At 40.0% G+C, this 18266-nt stretch overlaps 1 protein-coding gene across 2 annotated transcripts in view; it reads right to left on the bottom strand.

Moving 5' to 3' along the window:
• The window catches only part of spegb (striated muscle enriched protein kinase b), a 40013-nt gene that overhangs the window by 8660 nt on the left and 13087 nt on the right, over window positions 1-18266 (bottom strand). For both annotated transcript variants that reach the window (XM_017430361.3, XM_037975995.1), the window contains 34 exons: window positions 17468-17634; window positions 17241-17329; window positions 16196-16371; window positions 14884-15144; window positions 14626-14784; window positions 14272-14461; window positions 13952-14181; window positions 13451-13570; window positions 13193-13297; window positions 12624-12830; window positions 12424-12547; window positions 11857-12029; window positions 11653-11765; window positions 10876-11044; window positions 10674-10770; window positions 10325-10525; window positions 10087-10144; window positions 9364-9441; window positions 9060-9232; window positions 8954-8980; window positions 8713-8865; window positions 8147-8189; window positions 7977-8045; window positions 5155-7882; window positions 4892-5041; window positions 4120-4236; window positions 3860-4027; window positions 3605-3727; window positions 3106-3270; window positions 2143-2920; window positions 1773-2012; window positions 1454-1677; window positions 1178-1253; window positions 770-919 (listed from right to left, as the gene is read on the bottom strand). In XM_017430361.3, the coding sequence (XP_017285850.1) occupies window positions 770-919; window positions 1178-1253; window positions 1454-1677; window positions 1773-2012; window positions 2143-2920; window positions 3106-3270; window positions 3605-3727; window positions 3860-4027; window positions 4120-4236; window positions 4892-5041; window positions 5155-7882; window positions 7977-8045; window positions 8147-8189; window positions 8713-8865; window positions 8954-8980; window positions 9060-9232; window positions 9364-9441; window positions 10087-10144; window positions 10325-10525; window positions 10674-10770; window positions 10876-11044; window positions 11653-11765; window positions 11857-12029; window positions 12424-12547; window positions 12624-12830; window positions 13193-13297; window positions 13451-13570; window positions 13952-14181; window positions 14272-14461; window positions 14626-14784; window positions 14884-15144; window positions 16196-16371; window positions 17241-17329; window positions 17468-17634 (8101 nt within the window). The remainder of the gene's footprint in view (window positions 1-769; window positions 920-1177; window positions 1254-1453; window positions 1678-1772; window positions 2013-2142; window positions 2921-3105; window positions 3271-3604; window positions 3728-3859; window positions 4028-4119; window positions 4237-4891; window positions 5042-5154; window positions 7883-7976; window positions 8046-8146; window positions 8190-8712; window positions 8866-8953; window positions 8981-9059; window positions 9233-9363; window positions 9442-10086; window positions 10145-10324; window positions 10526-10673; window positions 10771-10875; window positions 11045-11652; window positions 11766-11856; window positions 12030-12423; window positions 12548-12623; window positions 12831-13192; window positions 13298-13450; window positions 13571-13951; window positions 14182-14271; window positions 14462-14625; window positions 14785-14883; window positions 15145-16195; window positions 16372-17240; window positions 17330-17467; window positions 17635-18266) is intronic.

The following is an 18266-nucleotide window of genomic DNA, read 5'->3' as shown; positions in this document are numbered from 1 at the left end:
TCCAAAGCAGTATCAGGCAAGGAGCAGGCAAGAGGCGATGGTCATGGAACAGGCTAGGGTCGAGATCAGGCATGAACGAGACGTGAACGCTGGACATTTACTTGCTGTGAGGCTTTCAATAATCTGGCGAAGAGTACTGGGAGCTGTGAGTATATGTAGTGACAGGGACAGGTGAAACAGATGAGACTGATGGCGTGGTCATGGAAACTAAGGCGTGGCTAGAAACTGGGAGTGGGAAGTTAAGTGGCTGTGGCATGACATGAGACAAGAGACGTGGCAGGAACAGATGGAGCTGTGACACATACAGATATGTTTGATAAGTTAAGATACAGATAGCAGAGAATTTATGACAGAAATGTTGGGTTAGAAAAATAGTGACAGTGTAAATAATATTATACATACTTTATTAGTCATTTTATGTATAAAGTATCTAATGACACAAAATTGTATTCCTTTGGTCTAGGTGATTCAACAAGAAACATCCTGTATGTCAGGAGATGAATTAGCACTTGTTATATCTCCTGTGTCCAGGTTGCAGAGGGACTTGCTGGCCTCTGTCCTCTGTCTGGATGGAAAGATGACAACCTTTGATTTTCAGATTGTCTTTGGCAAAAGTGATAAGGTGTAAAATATTTCATATAGTTTTGGCTCAAATTCCTTAAGGAACGTTTTGATTTGGAGTTGTCTGTGCTGTTTTCTGCAAGTGAGCTGCTGACTACTGAAAGAAAGATAAAAAAAAGGAAAACTAGAAACCCAGTGTTCATCTTACCAAGGGTAGCTACAGAGGATCTTTTTGAGGAACAGAGAGGCACTTTGGGACACATTCTGGTAGAGTTTAGAGAGGTCAAACTTTGTTGCCAAGATCCAGGCTTCAGTCTCCTGAGGATCATTTTCCAAGAAAGGCGACCTGCCGCTCAACCTGGAAAACCAGGAAGAACAGAGTACCTCATTTAAAACAAGCAATCCTTAATACATCTTATTTAGTCATTAGTTTACCTATAAAGAAGGACCACATTATAACTTTGGCAGGTGATACCCATTCCTTTAAGTATTGCTAGCTTCATTTAAAAGGCATCAAGCCATTTGAAGTTATAAGCCACATTTTTTATGAAGATCACAAATAGATTTCCATAGAAAGAGAGCTTGCCGGAAGGGAAGTTATGAAAGCAGTACTCACATGATGAAAGTCAGCACGCCTATGCTCCAGATGTCAGCTGGAGGGCCTACAACATCCCCTTTCAACATCTCTGGAGCTACAAAGACAAAACGAGAAATGCACTCATTTTTTACATTCACAAAAAGCATTTGGATCACATGGAAACATATGACTCCCTTACCTATAAAATATGTATTGTATCATATTTCTGTGGTGAATTGTACATATACAGAGATCACCAGTCCTTTCATTTTGACAGAGTATGTACATATATACAGTAAATAGTAGAGCTCTTACACATGTACTCCAGTGTTCCAATGGGAGGGTTGAATTGCTTGAGGAAGAGAGGGTTGTACGTCTGAGCACTTCCAAAGTCAATTATCTTGATGAGGCTCATGTGGGTTACAATAATATTTTCTGGCTTGATATCCAGGTGCAGGATGCGGCGAGCGTGGAGGTAGTCCAGACCCTGAAGGATCTGAACAATATATGTCACCACATCATCCTCTGAGTAGCGAAACCTGAGAGACACCAGAAAACAGTGTGTTAAATCACTCCAGGTAGTAAAGATAAAAGCATGTACCAAGCCCTTTCTGACAAGGAACCAGTTATTTACCTCTCAATGAGGCTGTAAAGCAGCTCCTTTCCACTGCAGAACTCAGAGATAAGCACCAGGTAGCGTGGTGTGACGTAGGCCTCATGTAGAGCCATGATCCTGTCATGATGAAGGGACTTGAGGATGTCGTACTCCTGAAGCACTGCCTGTTTGCTGTCTGCCTCATATGGAACAATCTTAGCCATGAAGAGGTTGCCTGTGGCATTCTCACGGCATTCTCGGATCACACCGAACCGACCTCTGTGTGAGAAAGAAATGCTATATTTACCCAAGATGGAAGAACAGAAAATGCTAGACACTGTTTAGTAAACTGAAGACAACTGTGTTCTTGTAAGTGGTATAACAGCTTTAAAACATCAAAAATGGTTACCTTGCTTTCTCATCCATGAAAGTATAGGGTTTCTGTGGAACTCCCTGGCGCAGAGATCCCTCCCCAGGCTTGCCTACTGGTGTCCTGCGTCCTGAAGGTGTGACGCGTCCGGATGGGGTGATCCGTCCAGACGGGGTACTGCGGCTGTCCCCTCCCTGTAAAAGTGGTGTCAAGCTCTGCACCACAACGACCGGAGGGGAAAGGGTCACAGGTGTGACTGAGGGGGCTGTGGTTGTTGGGGCTGAAGCAGCTTGAGAAGGTGGGGCTGCACGAGCTGGCGCCGTTGGAGCATACATCGGCACAGAAGAAATAGGTTTCCCGATGCTAGGAGCAGATGTGGGTGCAGGAGAAAGGGGTTCGCTGGATGGGAATGTGAGTACTGGACTCTGAGGTTTGGGTGGAACAACAGGTGGCGGTGTCAGCTTTGCTTGAGGTTTGCTCACACTGATGCTAATCGTGGTCTTGGCTTTTGATGTCACGACTGGAGCAGCCATGGTGGTCTGAACAGGAGCTTGTTCAGCAGAAGTTGGGCTTATGGGCACCGTTACCACAGGATGGCTGGCACTGACCGGCTTAATGGTTAGTGGGGAGACAGACTTAACCACAGAGGAGGGAGGAGCTGAAGTTAATGGAGGGGCAAGCTGGGCATTTGTTGTGGATTTACTAGCAGCTGGTTTAATGGGAGGCACTTTCATGGAAGACATCAATACAACAGGGGGAGGAGGACCAGTAGCAGGAACAGTCTTGACCACCACTCCAGCACTAGATGTAACTGGTTCTAATGAAAGAAAAGATAGGGAACGATGCATTTGAGAGACTTATTTTACAGTATATATGAAGATAATACCACACAGTAGTTGCTGTAAAGTCAAATTATTTCTTCATCTTTTTAATCAAATTTTAAAAATAAACTGTAATGCACGCTCTGATACTTTCACAAAACTGCACTGACAAAATACATACCTGTGGAATCTAATTTCACTACCTCTGACAGGTTGCTGTAGGGGCCCTGACCGGCTTTGTTGACACATGCCACCCTGAACCGGAAGGCGCCCCCTGCTGGCAGGTCAGTCACATTGTGATAACAGTCTGCAACCCCAGTAGCAACAATTAGCCAGTTGCTTTCACCTAAAACAGAATGGATGAAATATTAATATTGTTGTTATGGTAAAATAAGGGTACAATTCCCCAAGGATACTTTTGGAAACATAATTCATAAAACAAACTCTTTTGCTTTAGCTAAACATGCATGCATTAATAAATAATAAAACAGATAGAACTGATTTGGGAAAAAAATGTTACATTAAATGCCTTTAATGTAAAACCTAAATACTTCAAGCTGGAGCGTTCCTTGTTATCCTTTGTATATAAGTTTCCTACTTGTGTTGTACCAACAGCTGGTTAAAAGCATATAAAAGATGTGTGGTTATTTGAACGTGTTCATAGTCATAAAGCCATGTACCTTCTGTTTTTCTCTCCAGAGAGTATGTACATGGGGCCATGGTATCTGAGGGCCTCCACAGCACCAAAGCTGTGTTGTTATACTTCTGAGGAATTTCTGGGGTGCCGGGACGATTGGGTAGACCTGTAAAACATATAAATTACTATTTGTAGTTCATATAATGAGGGTATTTATTCAACAACAAATAGTTGTTGCTTTGTCGAGTTTAAATTAATTTGGTTGGCATGTATTTAAGGAAAATGTCTTTGTGCTTACGCGCAAGAGATATCGTGCAAGAGCTGGACACAGAGGCCAGGGGGTTTGTAGCAACACACTCATAAACCCCTGCATCTTTTTTTGTAGTGTGCATGATCATCAGCAGCTGCCGGCCATCAGGGCAGGAAATCATATTCATCCTGGCATCGATCTCCAGGGGTTTCTTGTCTGACAAAGATAATGAGAAAAATTAAAACACAACACTTTTGTCCATATAACCTCTATTACTAAAAGGTCATACTGCCTTTTTAAGCCCTTACCTTTCAACCAGGTGACGTGTGGGTGGGGGCTTCCTGCAGGCAGACAGCTGAGTGTCACTGGATCGCCCTCCAGAAGAACATGATCCCTTAACTTGATGTGGAATACTGGGGGAAAGTCTGGTAGCCAAACAAATTGCACCAATTAAATTACATCTATATTGTATTGTGACAGGTCAAAGTAATAGTTATGGTTTAATTTCTCCAGTGATGTTAAACCCTTGTCACTGAAGCCAAATTAAACCTTCCATCTCAATAGGAATCTCTGTTATAGCTTGGTAAATATGTAATGGAAATTGAGGCCTAAAATGCATAGTTATTAAGCAACTAAATGATGTGCTTACCGTGAACGGCATTTGAACTAGAGCATTTATTTAAACAGCATCCCATGACACTAATAAAACCCCCATAACAGAAACAGAACCCGCTCCAGTTTTAATGTATCTCAGCACCTCAGTGTCATTTAGCATTAAAATAAATGTCCTTTCACACTTTTACTCTCTTCACCGTTTGGATGGCTGCAATAGTTCAACTTTTGACTCTTTTTCAGACAACATAAAGATTCTGTGCTGCTAATAGTAAATCAAATTTGCTATCAGCCACAAAATAATAATAATAAAAAAATCAATCAAGCACTTATTGGTTATTTTAAGGGTTTGACAGTGTACTTATGTAAAAGAACCAGGGAGAATAAATAAGGATATGAAAAGCCTAAAATTCAAAACTGTCCATTGAGGGATAAATTATCATAACTTTGATTTAGCAGATATCTTACCAGAAACCAGTTTACAGTACTGGCGTGAACGTGAGGAACTGCTGTCCCTGGAAATTGCTGCTGGTATATCAGGCTGTGATACTGTTTTATCTCGTCTCCCTCTCGTCAGGCCCCAACGATCCCAGCGGGATCTGCGCTCAACTTCCATTCCTTTACAAAAGAACAAACAAAATAAAGATCATTTCACATACATGTTATTTTACACCTTTTTCAACAACACTTGACCAAATGTGGTGTTATGAAGATCAACTACTGCTCCATACCTTTCAGTGTTTCTGATTTTAGGCTTGATGTAGAGTCTAGAGACTCTAAAGAGGCTCCATTACTGGCTTGAGATGCCAGCTGGTTCTGAGGAACATGGGTAACTTTTGGAGCTCTGATCTCTGATGCTGAACGACGAAGCATCGACAGTATGGGTGTTCTTTTAGATTCCTTCTCCTCGGATGCCTTTCTTTCCTCTGAGTAACTGCGGATTCTTGTGGAAATCCCAGCCACTGTTGATTCGATCTTTCTGCGCATTGCCAACACTGGAGATTCATTAGGTTTCTTCAGTTCCTTTTCTTCAGGTTCCACCAATCTCTCACCTTCTCCATCCATTCGCGTTACCTCCACATCTCTCTTTTCCTGAGACCCTCTTCTGCCAAGAGTCCAAGAGAGCCTACGTCTTGAACCAGCTGAATCGTCTTCCTTCGATGTTTCATCCTTGCGCTCTGTTGATGGAGTTCTCTTCAAACGCATGGACAGCCTTCTCATAAAGCCTTGATCCTTTTGAGCTTCACGGAGATCCAGGACTGACTTGGACTTTTCCTCAAGTCTCCTCGATGCAACTTCCAATGGTGCACCAATTGGCCCAGGTCTGTATATCTCCTCCATTTTCTCTGTAGAGCCTAATGATGTAGCCTGTGACCTGTCATCATTCTTTGATCGTGACAGAAATTTTAGACTTCTTGAGAGGGAAGATTCACGCTTTTTGAACCGGGCCTCAAATACTTCTTCAGAGGTCATATCTTCTAAGTCCGGTCCTGCTGAGACCTCTTGCTGGGATGAGGACTGTGTAAAAGTCTTTGGTGGACTGGGTTCTTTGGTGATCATTTCGGGTGATGCTACCCGTGAGTAAACTGCAGGGTGTTCAGTGGTTGATACAATGATGGGCTTTGGTAAACTAGGTAAATCAGAGGGTATGGTCACTGGTGAAGATGCTTCAGCTGTACCTGGGACAATGATAGGTGAGGAGGGGCCAAGAGGTGGTTCATTGAGTGGCTGGAGTGAAGGAACCATTATGGTCTGCATTATACTGGCATATGCAGATTTTCTCCCATCTGGAAGAACAACTTGTGCAGGAACCAAGGGTGTTATATATGTTGAAGCAACATTACTGGGGGGCTGGATATGTTCTTGTGTTGGTCTCACCATAACTGAGCTTGTGGTAATGGTCATTTCAGAAGACTTTAGTGGGACACTAGTTTTTCCTTCTGCATGCACTACATTCCTTACATCTTCTACAGTTTCTTTAGTGTTTGATTCAACATGGTCAACTCTTTCCATTTTTTCTTTTACAAACTGTTCTTTCTCTTCCTGCAACCTTTCTCTTTCTTGCTCTTCTTCCGTTTTCTCTTCTTCTTTAGAGCTTTGGGCCATATGAGGTGGAGTAGGAATTCTCTGGCCCACATTATCTGACTCAGTTAATGGTTCTTCTGAAATACTCATGTCCCTCTCTGAAAATCCACTTGTGCTTGATCTTTCATCAAAGTTGCTATCTGCTGTCAGCCCTTCCATCCTTTCAGTGATAGTCTCATCAGGTTTTACCTCCTTCTCCATTAGTGAGTCTTGACTCTCTGTTTTGGCTGGACTTTCTTGAACAACGGAGTCTGGAGTTGGAGGTCTTGGAGAAGGTTCCCTGGGTGTTTCTGGACGGGAATCTAGCTTGGTTTGCTCTGTTAGAGCTGACATAGATATAGCCTCCTTGAGCCTTCTTTCTTCTATCTTTGCTACAGGAATCTCCAGAGGAGCCCCTAACCGTCGGTGTAAAGCAATTGGTTCTGAATCCCCCTGACTGAAAGAAGTACTTTTACGTAAAACTTTAGGTTTAGGCACTTCATCTCTTGGGAAATCGCTGGATGCAGCTCTAGTGAGCGGAGGTGGGCCCAGGCGAGCAGTGCGAGAGTAGCGATCTGAGGGCATTGCTCGTTTTTCATCGCCCATTCCTAAAGTTTCTAAAAGAGGTCCTCTCAGTCCACTCATCTTGTTGTCTACAGAGCCACCACGAAGCAGTCTTTGTCTCATCAGTTCCAGTTTCAGAGCATAGTCTTCTTGACTCATCTTGGCAGTTCCTGGACTGGTGCTCCTTTTTGGTAATTCCATAGATACAGCTTTCTTCAGAACTCTTCGGCCATCCTCATAGTTTTCTTCTCCAGCTCCTTCCTCAGGTGTAATTCGGAGCAGCAAGGCGCTGTCAGCCGAACCACCTCGTCTCAGTTCTCCTCTTCGCCGCCCTCCTTCTGTTCTGTCAGAGTCCATGCTTGATCCTCTTTTCAGTGGCTTTCTTGAAAGCTCTGATTTTTGAGGCAATTCAGTAGGTGATTCTTCAGAAAAACCCTTGTCATTGTCTTCTGATGACCTTCGTTGAAGCTTTCCTTTACCCGCTATTTCAACTGCTTCTTTTTCCAGTTCTTTAGGGTCACACTCCATTGCCTCCTGGGCTTGGGTGGGTGACCCAGACCATTTGTTTTTTTCATTCAGCTTTCCTGTTTGCTGCTCACTGGTCTGAATGTCAGTCAGTGACATCCTTGATCCAGAGAAATCCATGTTAAGTGGCATAGGAATAAAAGGCAGCTCATCAATGTCTTCATCAGAATCTGAGGACGATGAAGGCAAAGGGGAGCCCTCTTTCATGTGCCTTGGAACTGCGATGGAGGTGTGGCTGGAGGAATCATTCAGCAACTCTGGTATGGATCTCATGAACATTTTTGATTTATAGTTGATTATGGAACGCTAAAAAAGTAATCACAACATTATAAAATCAAAACGTGTTCTGTGTGTAACACAACAAAGAAAATAAATAATACTTTTTTTAAAAGTCACTCACCTGCCATTTTCTGCGAGATACAAACTTTTTTAAAGCTTCTGTACTTATAGCTTTTCCTTTGCTAAGTACCTGTAAAATGATTGTACATTAAATTTAAGAGTGAGCAATTAAGCACCAAGCATAATATTCACAAATGAAATCAACTGGATGATTATCTGGATTTTGCTTACCTTAAACCAAGGATGTCTGAGACATTCCTGAGAATCAGGTCTCCTAAAAAATTATGGACATTTTAAATAAGTGCTCTATTTTAGTAACAATAAATTTGATTATTTCTAGATGTGTTGCTGTTAAACTCTTTTGCCTGTTTTGAAAACAATAATCATAACACTTGCAGCTATTTTTGTAAATTGATTTGTTTATGTCACATTAACAGAAATAATACAGATTCAAAACACTGCATTGATTGTAACTTTCTGAATTTTAAGGCTGCAAGAATCTCAAACAAAAGTCTGAAAAACCCTGGAAGGACTGGTTAATTGTTTATCTGTACTTTTTAGATATCAGATACACTTTTTACTTATTAAGACTTTAAAGCTCTGGACACAGACACCTGCATGACTGTAACTACAGGATTAAAAACCGGGTGTACAAGTAAAAGGTTGATGTTTTCAGAATGTTCAACATTAAAATTGACTCTTTTTTTGTATTTCGTAAAGCCACTGTAGCAACACAACATCTGTAAATATTTAGTAAAATAAATAGAAACAAACAGTGATCCAGAAATGTTGCTCACAGCCTGTCTGCCACCAGCAGCTTTATGATGAACCCTGTTGCCTCTCGACAAAGGTCGGCAAACATGTTCTCCTCGAAAGCCACGTTATAGTTCCTGATGTTCAGCACCGAGCTCCGGTCATTTTCCCCGGCAAATGGAGAAATTCCTGTCAGACTGATAATGCAGACAAACAGTTACATTTCACGATGAACACACAGGAAATATGCATAGAACTAAGAGCTTAATGAAAACATTCACTCACCACAAGTATGCTATAACTCCTATAGACCTAGAGGAAGAAAAGAAAATACTTTTAAAAACATAAAAAATACCTATAAAGAAAAAAATGATAAATAAAAAGGCTCTACCATATATCTGTAGCTTTTGAAACAGGAGTCTGATTGACGATTTCTGGAGCAACAAACTCTGGTGTGCCGTATTTGCAGTATTGAGCCTCATCGGGCGTGATCTCCACTGCGTTGCCAAAATCACATATTCGAATTTCATCACTTTGGAGATCTGCCATGAGGATGTTGTCAGGCTGACAAAGAAATAAATATAGAGATTAAAAATTGTTCTGTTGCAAAAAAATGTTTGCTTTGTAAAAAGACCTGCAACCTTTGTCAGATTCAAATAGTGATGATGAAGGTGTGGGAAGGGGAAAGGTCTTACCTTTATGTCCAGGTGTATGATGTTTAGATGATGAAGATAGTTCACACCCTCAAGCAGCTGTCTGATGCATGAACGTACCTGTTGAACAGAAAATAAGAATGAGCAGAAGTATTCTTCTTCCAAAGCTTCAAAAGAGCCAGACTTTCTTGTAATTATTGATCGCTGGTATAAAAGGTGTGTTCATTTGTCTTTACCTCATGAACCACTGCACGCGTTTTATGAAACTCTAAGAAAGTAACAACTGGATGTACACCTACAACTAATTAACTTTTGGAGTCAGCTAAATTCAAAATGGCTGCCACAGTTACTCAACCTTAGAAGACACAAAAAATGGCTATAACTGTGTCAGCTTTACAGATATTGAGCTACATTTTGGTGTGATATTAGTCCTCTCCAACACATGCACGACTCTCAGATATTGTCCATCTGTTGGCCAATTCTTCTGAGCTTGTTTGTACATTTAAAAAAAAATAAAAAAAAATCATGCCAAGAGTCAGGACTGGACTAAAAATAACTCAAACTGGAGCCAATGTCCAAAGAAAATTCTAAAACTAAAACCTGTTTCCTCTTTTGGAAGAAAATACAAACAATGAAGACTGACTAAAGGCTTTTGCAGATTATTATACAGCATATTGGATTTATATCCAGGAATATATTTGAAATTACAGCTGATACTGATATTTTAAAAAGTCCAAATTTGAAGGTGTTAAACACAGGACTTACATCAGACTCCATTATTGTAGATTTCTTTGTAAATCTGTCCAGCACCTCCTCGTGGCAGCTTTAAAATCACATTAAGGCTCTTGTTCTGTTGCACCCAATTTATAATTTAACTTAATTTACTGATACAATATTAGAATTTTACATTTTACTCTTTGCTTTTATTCTTTTTTTCTTACTTTCCAAAGCTAAATGAATCATCTGAATCAGCCTCTGTGTTTAAACTGTTTACTAAGGATACATTTCCGTGATGATGATGACGGTGTTCTTTTTCTCGAAGGCATCGTGAAAGTAGAGGACTCTCTCGTGGTCCAGCTTGGAAAGCAGGTTCATCTCTCTCAGAGCAGATTCCTTCTTCTTGGCCCGAGTGGAGATAAATTTAGCAGCATACTCCATTTTGCTAGCTTTCTGTGTCACACGTTTCACGTAGGAAAAAGCTCCCCTGCAGACAGAAACATCTTTCAGCTTTAGTTTAACATGTTTGATATAATATATTGGAAAAACTGTGTTTTCACTTAATAAAAGAGACAAGAAAGTTGGCTGCAGTGCAGATGTGTGTTTTATTTTGGCTCATAAACAGCTTACGCTACCTTCCGATTTCCTTGTGGATGTCATAGTAGTCAGTCAGTCTGCGCATTTTCCTTAAAATAGCCTGCTCATCATCCACTGGCTCCTCTTTACTCTTGGCTGCAATAATGGATCAGCAAGATCAAATAATCTGTGCAATCAATTCCCAAAAACTAAAAGTAGCACATTTGTGTTCATGCAACTCCATTGAGTGTAAAGTGTTACCTTTGTGAACAGTGAGCTCAGCTTTGCAGGACACAGATCCTGCTAAGTTTCGAGCAGTGCAGGTGTAGACCCCGGAGTCCTCTGGATGAGCGTTCAGAACCACCAAGGAGCATTCATTATCATCATACACAAACGTGTAGTGACTGCTCTCTGACAGCAGGACATCGGCCTGAAAGCAAATATGAACCAATTCTCAAACAAAGGTTTCAAATTTTACTCTTAAATACAATAAAGTGAAAGACTATAAACCTCCTACATTTTTTCTGCAAAATCAAATCTATACAAAACATTATAGGCTACACAAATATTAACTAAAAGGTGAGAATATGACTTGCACACATTGCTTTTGATCAAATGACTGGTAAACCAATGATTATTGGGGTATTTTTCTTAAAATTTGTTTTATGAACAGCTGTCTTGATATTTAACTGAACTCCCACTACCATTTTCTTGTTTATAGTTTCTTTCTTACATTTTTTGAAATCAGACTAAGTTGTACTTCCACATACTTTGTAATATCCAACCATTCATATATCAAAATAATTGACTCAGTTGGGAATAATGTGCTATGACTTTTAGCATTTATAACTTTTACACTTTTTGAATTATTTAACTTTATTTACAAAGAGTTTTCCATAAAAAATACACTGAGATCTTTTCAGTTCCCTAAATAAACATTTTTCTCTGGAATCTGCTTCAGTATACTTGCTCTTTCTTTCCATACTTTAAAGATTTGTATAAAAAGGTGAAAAATCTGCAGCTGAAATGGATGGAAACCTTGAACCAGAGGATGTCAGGAATGGGTTTGCCCTCAACGACGACAGCAAAGCGAGGCGTCTCCCCTGTGCAAACATCCAAGTCCTCCATGATTGTCTCAAATGTTGGTGGAGCTGTGGATTTGGTTGAAAGATACAGTAAAATATATGTAAAATTCAAATAGATAAAGGCATTGTTAACTCTACAGGTAGATGTTTTTCCTACCTGCCATCTCCACAGTGAAGGTGCAGCTATCGCTCCCGTATTCATTAGTGGCCAAAAATGTCATTTCACCAATGTCAGAACTCTTCACTTTCAGCAGCTTCAGCGTGTGCTGGTTGTCATCTGGCATGGTCATCTCATACAGGCCTGGTTTGTTGGCTAAGGTCACTCCTTTCCTGAAGACAAATGTGTTTTGATTCAACATCAGTGAGCTTAAAGGACGTTGGGCACGATGTTCACTTACAAACTGAGAGTCATGACCTAATGAAAGGTTTTCTGTTTTAAAAAATCACTTGGAATAAACTAGTTTCCTGAGTGCACTGTTAAACTAAATTTGTGAATCAAACCAGAAAGGGGACTGCTTTAAGATAAGTTTGATTAAAAAAACAATTATAAAATAAGAACAGAAATGTAATGAGGCATGCGTACCACTTTAGCCCTTTTCTCCTTTAAAACAAAGACAAGAATGGTAATATATGTGCTCAACAACAGGATGTGCATTTGGACTTTTACTGCAGTGTTTTTTTTTTAATAAAGCTAAAAAAGCATCGTTAAAAAGTAGACAGATACCTCTTCCAAGTGACTGCAGCGTTGACATGATTGAGGGTGACAGAGATGGTGACTGACTGGTTTTCAATCACATACACAATGTCTGGTTTATCAATAATCACTGGAGCCTCCTGAAGGTAGGGACCTTAAAACAGATCAAATCTTATTAATTAATATTTCCTCTCGATGAATGATCAGGTGCTCTAAAAGCCTGAGTCTACCTCGGTCCAGAAGCTGCACTGGATCTGTGGTAGGTGAGGGTTTGCTGAAGGCCTTGGAGGTGATGGTCAGGACCCTGAAAGCATAGCGCACCCCCTTGGAGAGGGTTGAAATGGTGAAGGTGGTCTCTTTCAGGCCAGAGGCTATAATAATCCATTGGATGGAGCCAAGGGCTTGCTGCTGGATGGCATACATCAGGGAACTGGGGTCTGAAAGGAAATGGGGTTTGAATCAAAGAACTTCAAATGAATAAAACATTTTATTTTGCAGCTCATCACACCCAGTAGAAGCTAAATTTCTTTTAATTTAACATTTCAAAGTTTGTTGGTTCAGCTTATATTGATGTTTAACAGGAGAGCGTGCAGGGTGACATTTATAATTTACAATATTTTCGTCCTTTTTTTTATTTTAAAAATAAAACTATTACTTTCTGAGAGTTTTATTAAAATCCATCCAGAGGTTTATGAGATACTTTGCTTACAGACAGATAAATGAATTCACACACACACACACACACACAGGTAATTACACGATCGTCCACCTTTCATACTGGCAGACAGTATTTACATACCAATGGAAGGGTCCAGCCTTCTTGGTTTCTTCCAGCTCAAAGTGATGGTTTTACCGGTGATGGACTCGATCACTGGAGTGCCATCAGGAGGATCAGGAAGGATGTCTGAAAATCACAACATTAGATTTAAAGGAACAAAAAAAGTCCTTAACATGGCACCGCCTGAAGCATAGGTATGGATCGCTTGTGTATTTTGACCAAATGCATGCAGGTAATTAAATATTTATTGAGGTACTCTGCAGGGGAAAAAGAAATTACCTGTTACATAAAGATGTGCATAGCAGGTGGCTTTTCCTACTTTATTAGAGATTACACTCTTGTAGACTCCAGCGTGAGCGTGGCACACCGAGCGGATCACCAGGCTGTGAACGTCACGAACTGCAGAAGGAAGAAAAAAAGAGGATCATTTTCCAAAATAAAATCTTAGTTTAAAACTCTGGTATGAAAGCCAGCAGGCAAAATAATTGCCTTAAAGGAATGCTAGGTCTTTCATTTATCTTTTGAATCACAAATTTATATAATTTAACCCAACCTGTTTTTAATATACTGCACCTACCTTAACTAATAAATTAATTCACCATAACAATTTGCAATGTAAATGTCCTGCTGGGATATAAATTTCACTTGGATTTTGAATTAAAAAGAAAAAAATGCTAATATAGACACATGCATAGAATAAGGATGTGATAAATGATTAAAAAGTAGTTAAGTGTTTGGGTTATACATCATGTGATTGTTGGTCTAGTGTGAAACACCTACACTGAGTCATCTTTCTTTCTTCTGTGCTTTCGATCCTTTTGCCGTTATGGAACCAGACGATGGTTGGGTAGGGCAGACCAGCCACTTTGCATTTAAGAACAGCCTCCTTTCCTTCGATCACATCCAGGTCATAAAGAGGTTTGATGAAGTCAGGCATCGTAAATCGTTCCACTTCATTCTCTGGGACCTCTGGCTCCTCTGGAATGGATGGCATCTTTTCTAGTTTAGCCCTGAAGGAAAGGACAGACGCAGGTTTGAATAAAATCTGTGAGCTCCAGAAGGTTTTGTAATCAGTGCAGGAAACACAAACGTCCTCTTACATCTGAGAGGAGATGGCTGGCCGGGGTTCTTGTATGTAAAGTTCAGCAGAGCTCTCCGCCTCACCGTGGCTGTTACGAGCTCTGACCATGTAGAAACCCTCATCGTCGCTGGTCACGTGGGAAATGATCAGAGAATGGCGACCACCCTCCTGCAGAACACGGATGTCTTCGTTTTCAATGAGCGGCTGGTCTGAAGAAAAAAAGAAAAATGTCACACGACAGTCGAACAGCAGTTTGAGGTCTCTGAAAGGCCTGATGCAGAGACAATTCATAAACCCTAAAACAAATGATTAAGATGAACTGCTTTTAAATCAGATCTACTGTAGGTTATAATGTCAGTAAGTATTGTCTCACCAAAGTGACTCCAGAGGACCTTAGGAGGAGGCGTTCCACTGACTTTGCAGTCAAATCGAGCATTTCGACCCTCAATCACCTCCAGAACATCCAGGTTACGAGTGAAGAGAGGCTCAAGGGACGGAATGACTTTTAGTTTACCACATGATGTCACTTCCTCTACAAGAGAAAAAAGAATAATGAATACACAAAATAATAAATCTGAATATTCTGCTTGAACATTAATTTTATTGCGTTCAATCTGTTCCCGGGACCGACCTTTAGCAGTACTGAGTTTGCACATGTACGTCCCGCTGTCGTCCTCATGAACTGAATTTAGCAGCAGCCTGCACTTCCTTCCATCAAAGTGCATCTTACAGTTAAGCAGCGCTGGCTGGATCAGTTTCCCATCTGCGAGCCAGTCCACATCCGTGTCCTTAGGTCCAATCACGTGACACTCGAACAGAACCGTCTCTCCGGCCTTCGCTGTGATGTCCCTTACCGGGCGGATGACAGCCAGACCGGGCTCGACTGGAGGGGCTGAACAGAAACAAAAGAGCATTTTCTTAAGAGTGCTGTTAAACAATACCTAAAAGGTTGTGTTGTAGAAGACAAAATGGATGTTTTTATTGTTCGTCTCCAAAAGGTAAAGCAATATATCTCATGAACCATTAGACATATTTTAATCAAACTCTCAGAAAGTAATCATTGTTGCACATCTACAACTGAATAACTTGGAAGTCACCTTGATCTAAAATGGCCACTGCAACTAAGCAACTTTAATAAACACAGAATTGTTTAGAACTTGATCAATTTTAGTGATATTGAGCTAAAATTTGGTGAAGTGAAGTGAAGTGAAATTTATTTATATAGCACTTTTTAGCAGCAAGGCGATCCAAAGTGCTTTACAACACAGAAACAACAACAGAATCAAAATCAGAAACACAGAAATAAAAAACATCAATCAGGTAATTTTAGCTAATAGTAAGTTTGGTATAACTATAACAGGTAATTTGAGTAAACTAACAAACATGAATAAACTTTCCTCTAAAAGGAACCATTTAAAAATATCAAGAATACTAATCAAAAAGCAATTACAGAATCAAATTCAGAAATAAAAATACCAGTCAAGTAACTCTAGCTAATAGCAAGACTGGTATAACTATAACAGGTAATTTGAGTAAACTAACAATCTGTAAGTCGGTCAGTTTAAACATAAATAGACCATTTAAACATGAATAGACTTTCCTCTAAGAGGAAGCATTTCATCAGCAAACAGAACGGTAGAAGCTGAGAGTCGTCTTCCACACATCATTCAAATGCTGAAAGATTGCACAAGATTTCACAAGATTTCCTGAAGTCACGCACAACATTACTTTCAACAGTTAACTCAAATGATTTTAACTCCTTCAGTTCAGGATGATGTAAGTTTAAATCTTTGGCATGAAAAGTCGCAAGAGTGTTAGAAATTTAATTATTATTAAGGAGTTACAACAAGGTCATTGATTTATGCAAATTAAAAGAAACCAATAAAGTTGACCAAAATGTCAACTTTATTTGCTTTGGTTTCTAATATCTTGAGAGTCTTTACCTTTGACCTCCAGTCTTCCTTCACACTGCTTCGTCCCGTATTCATTAATGATCCTGCAGGTGTAGATTCCAGAGTCTGATCTCACTGCCGACTTGATTATCATTTCAAATGTCCCATCTGTCGTCTCACGTACAATGTGACGTGGACCTGTTTTAACTGTGACCCTGTCCCTCAGCCTGGAAAACATTAAAGAAGGTAAATGACACACACACATTATGCCTTTCACAATTCTTTTACATATAAATGTATGCAGATTATGACCAAGAACGCAGTTTTTTCCATCACTAAGCTTTGGTATGACAGACGTAGTGGGTGGCATTCGTTGTCCGGTACTTTATTTTCAGCTGTTGTGTCTCAAGAGTCATGACTAACTCTTATGTCAGAGCCTATGTGAGTGATTAAACCTATTTTTGTCTGTTTTATTTAGGGAGACTAATCACTAAATAATTTAACCCAAAGGAAGGTGTCCAATTCCCTTTTCATTAACATTTTCTTTTTTTAATTTGGAATAATCTCTTAATTTAAATTAATCACTGACAACCTATGAGCCTGGAAAAAAAACTGGCTCGGACACATAAATCACGACAGCCTCTGGTGCTTCTGTGGGATTTATTGCTACTAAAAAATCCAGTTTTATCATTGGTAGCTGCTGCTGAAGTTTAAAACAGGGTTTAATGAGTAAAGCGTATTTGGAAATGTTGCAGAAACACTGGAGCACAAAAATCTTCAAAACATGTGCAGCCATTTCTTTTAGGTCTTGCATTTGTTGCTCATTAGTCCAGTGAGATTTGTTCCTCTGTGAAATAAACATGCCTATGGTTAATGCAGCCCAGCAATCTTTGCTTTTTCTTGTTCCGACCTTCTGTCAACCTTTAGATCTTTAAACTCAATAAACATTAAGCTTTCACCTTCTTATACAGCTTAAACAGAGCAATGCTGTACAAAACAAAAACAAAATCTTTGTAGTCAAGTGAATTTGGTCATACTTTGTGTTTTCTGATGCAAACATTAAAGTTAAGTACTCTGATGTCCTGAGGGAACCTACCAGTAAAGCATGGGTTTGGGTTGTCCGTTTATTCGAACAGACATGGTGACTTCCTGTCCTTCAATGACAGCTTGATCCGTCATTGTTACCTGTTTAAAATGTTGTGCAAGTTAGAAACTGTAGGTTTAATTTCACATTGGTGACACAGAAGATGAAACATTCAGGCAGTAAATGGTTTCTATTTAAAACAAAGTGAATTAAAAGTGATGCATGCTGGAAGCTCTCACCAGAAATGCAGGGGGTTCTCTGAATCGTGAGTCAATAGTTCGCCTTGGCTCCTGGACTCCAAAATCCATAGCCTCCTCCAAAGGACTTAGATACTCTTCATCAGATGTAATAGGGCTGCTGATCTCCATTGGCACTCCCAGGCCTCCTTTTGTTTCCTGCACAGACTCTAAGAAACAATAATAGTCCATTAGGTCTCCCATTGCAGTGTGTTAGAAAAATTCTCAGATTTACTGCCATTAATTTTTGTTTTTTCACAACTTGGGAGTTCAAAGAGTTCACATGCAACCGCCCCCCCACTCAGTCCCCCAAACACCACATAATTATGATCTGAAATGCAAAATAACGTGGTACCAAAACAATAGTGAGGATTCACAGTGAGCGGAGCTGGTGAGACACAGTAGGCAATTTATAGGTTCACTTTCACCTCTTTGTTGCTATGGTAACTATAAGTGAGGTTATTCAGCTGGAATATATGGCATACACACGTCTCAGTCAGGAAGATAACAATAAAGGAGCAGCAGTGGAGAAACACAATGTCAGTGTGGGAAGAGAAAGCACAATGCTTTTTCAGATACACAATGCAGATTATTGTTCTGTACAACAGCCTGTTTTTAGACACGTACTCTATTTTTAAATGAATGTTGAGGAGGATACAGCCACCATCTACTCTGCTTCAAATATTGTTTAAAATAGATATTCTCTTCACTCGTTTTATCGCAACACATTTTAAGAAAAATGCTGAAATTCTAAGGCGTCGCCTTTAGGGGGAGAGAACGTTCAAATTAATTACATCAAAAT

The sequence above is a fragment of the Kryptolebias marmoratus genome, linkage group LG6 (assembly GCF_001649575.2).
Source record: "Kryptolebias marmoratus isolate JLee-2015 linkage group LG6, ASM164957v2, whole genome shotgun sequence".
In the NCBI taxonomy this organism is placed as follows: domain Eukaryota; kingdom Metazoa; phylum Chordata; class Actinopteri; order Cyprinodontiformes; family Rivulidae; genus Kryptolebias; species Kryptolebias marmoratus.
This window is presented reverse-complemented; position numbering and strand designations above follow the sequence as displayed.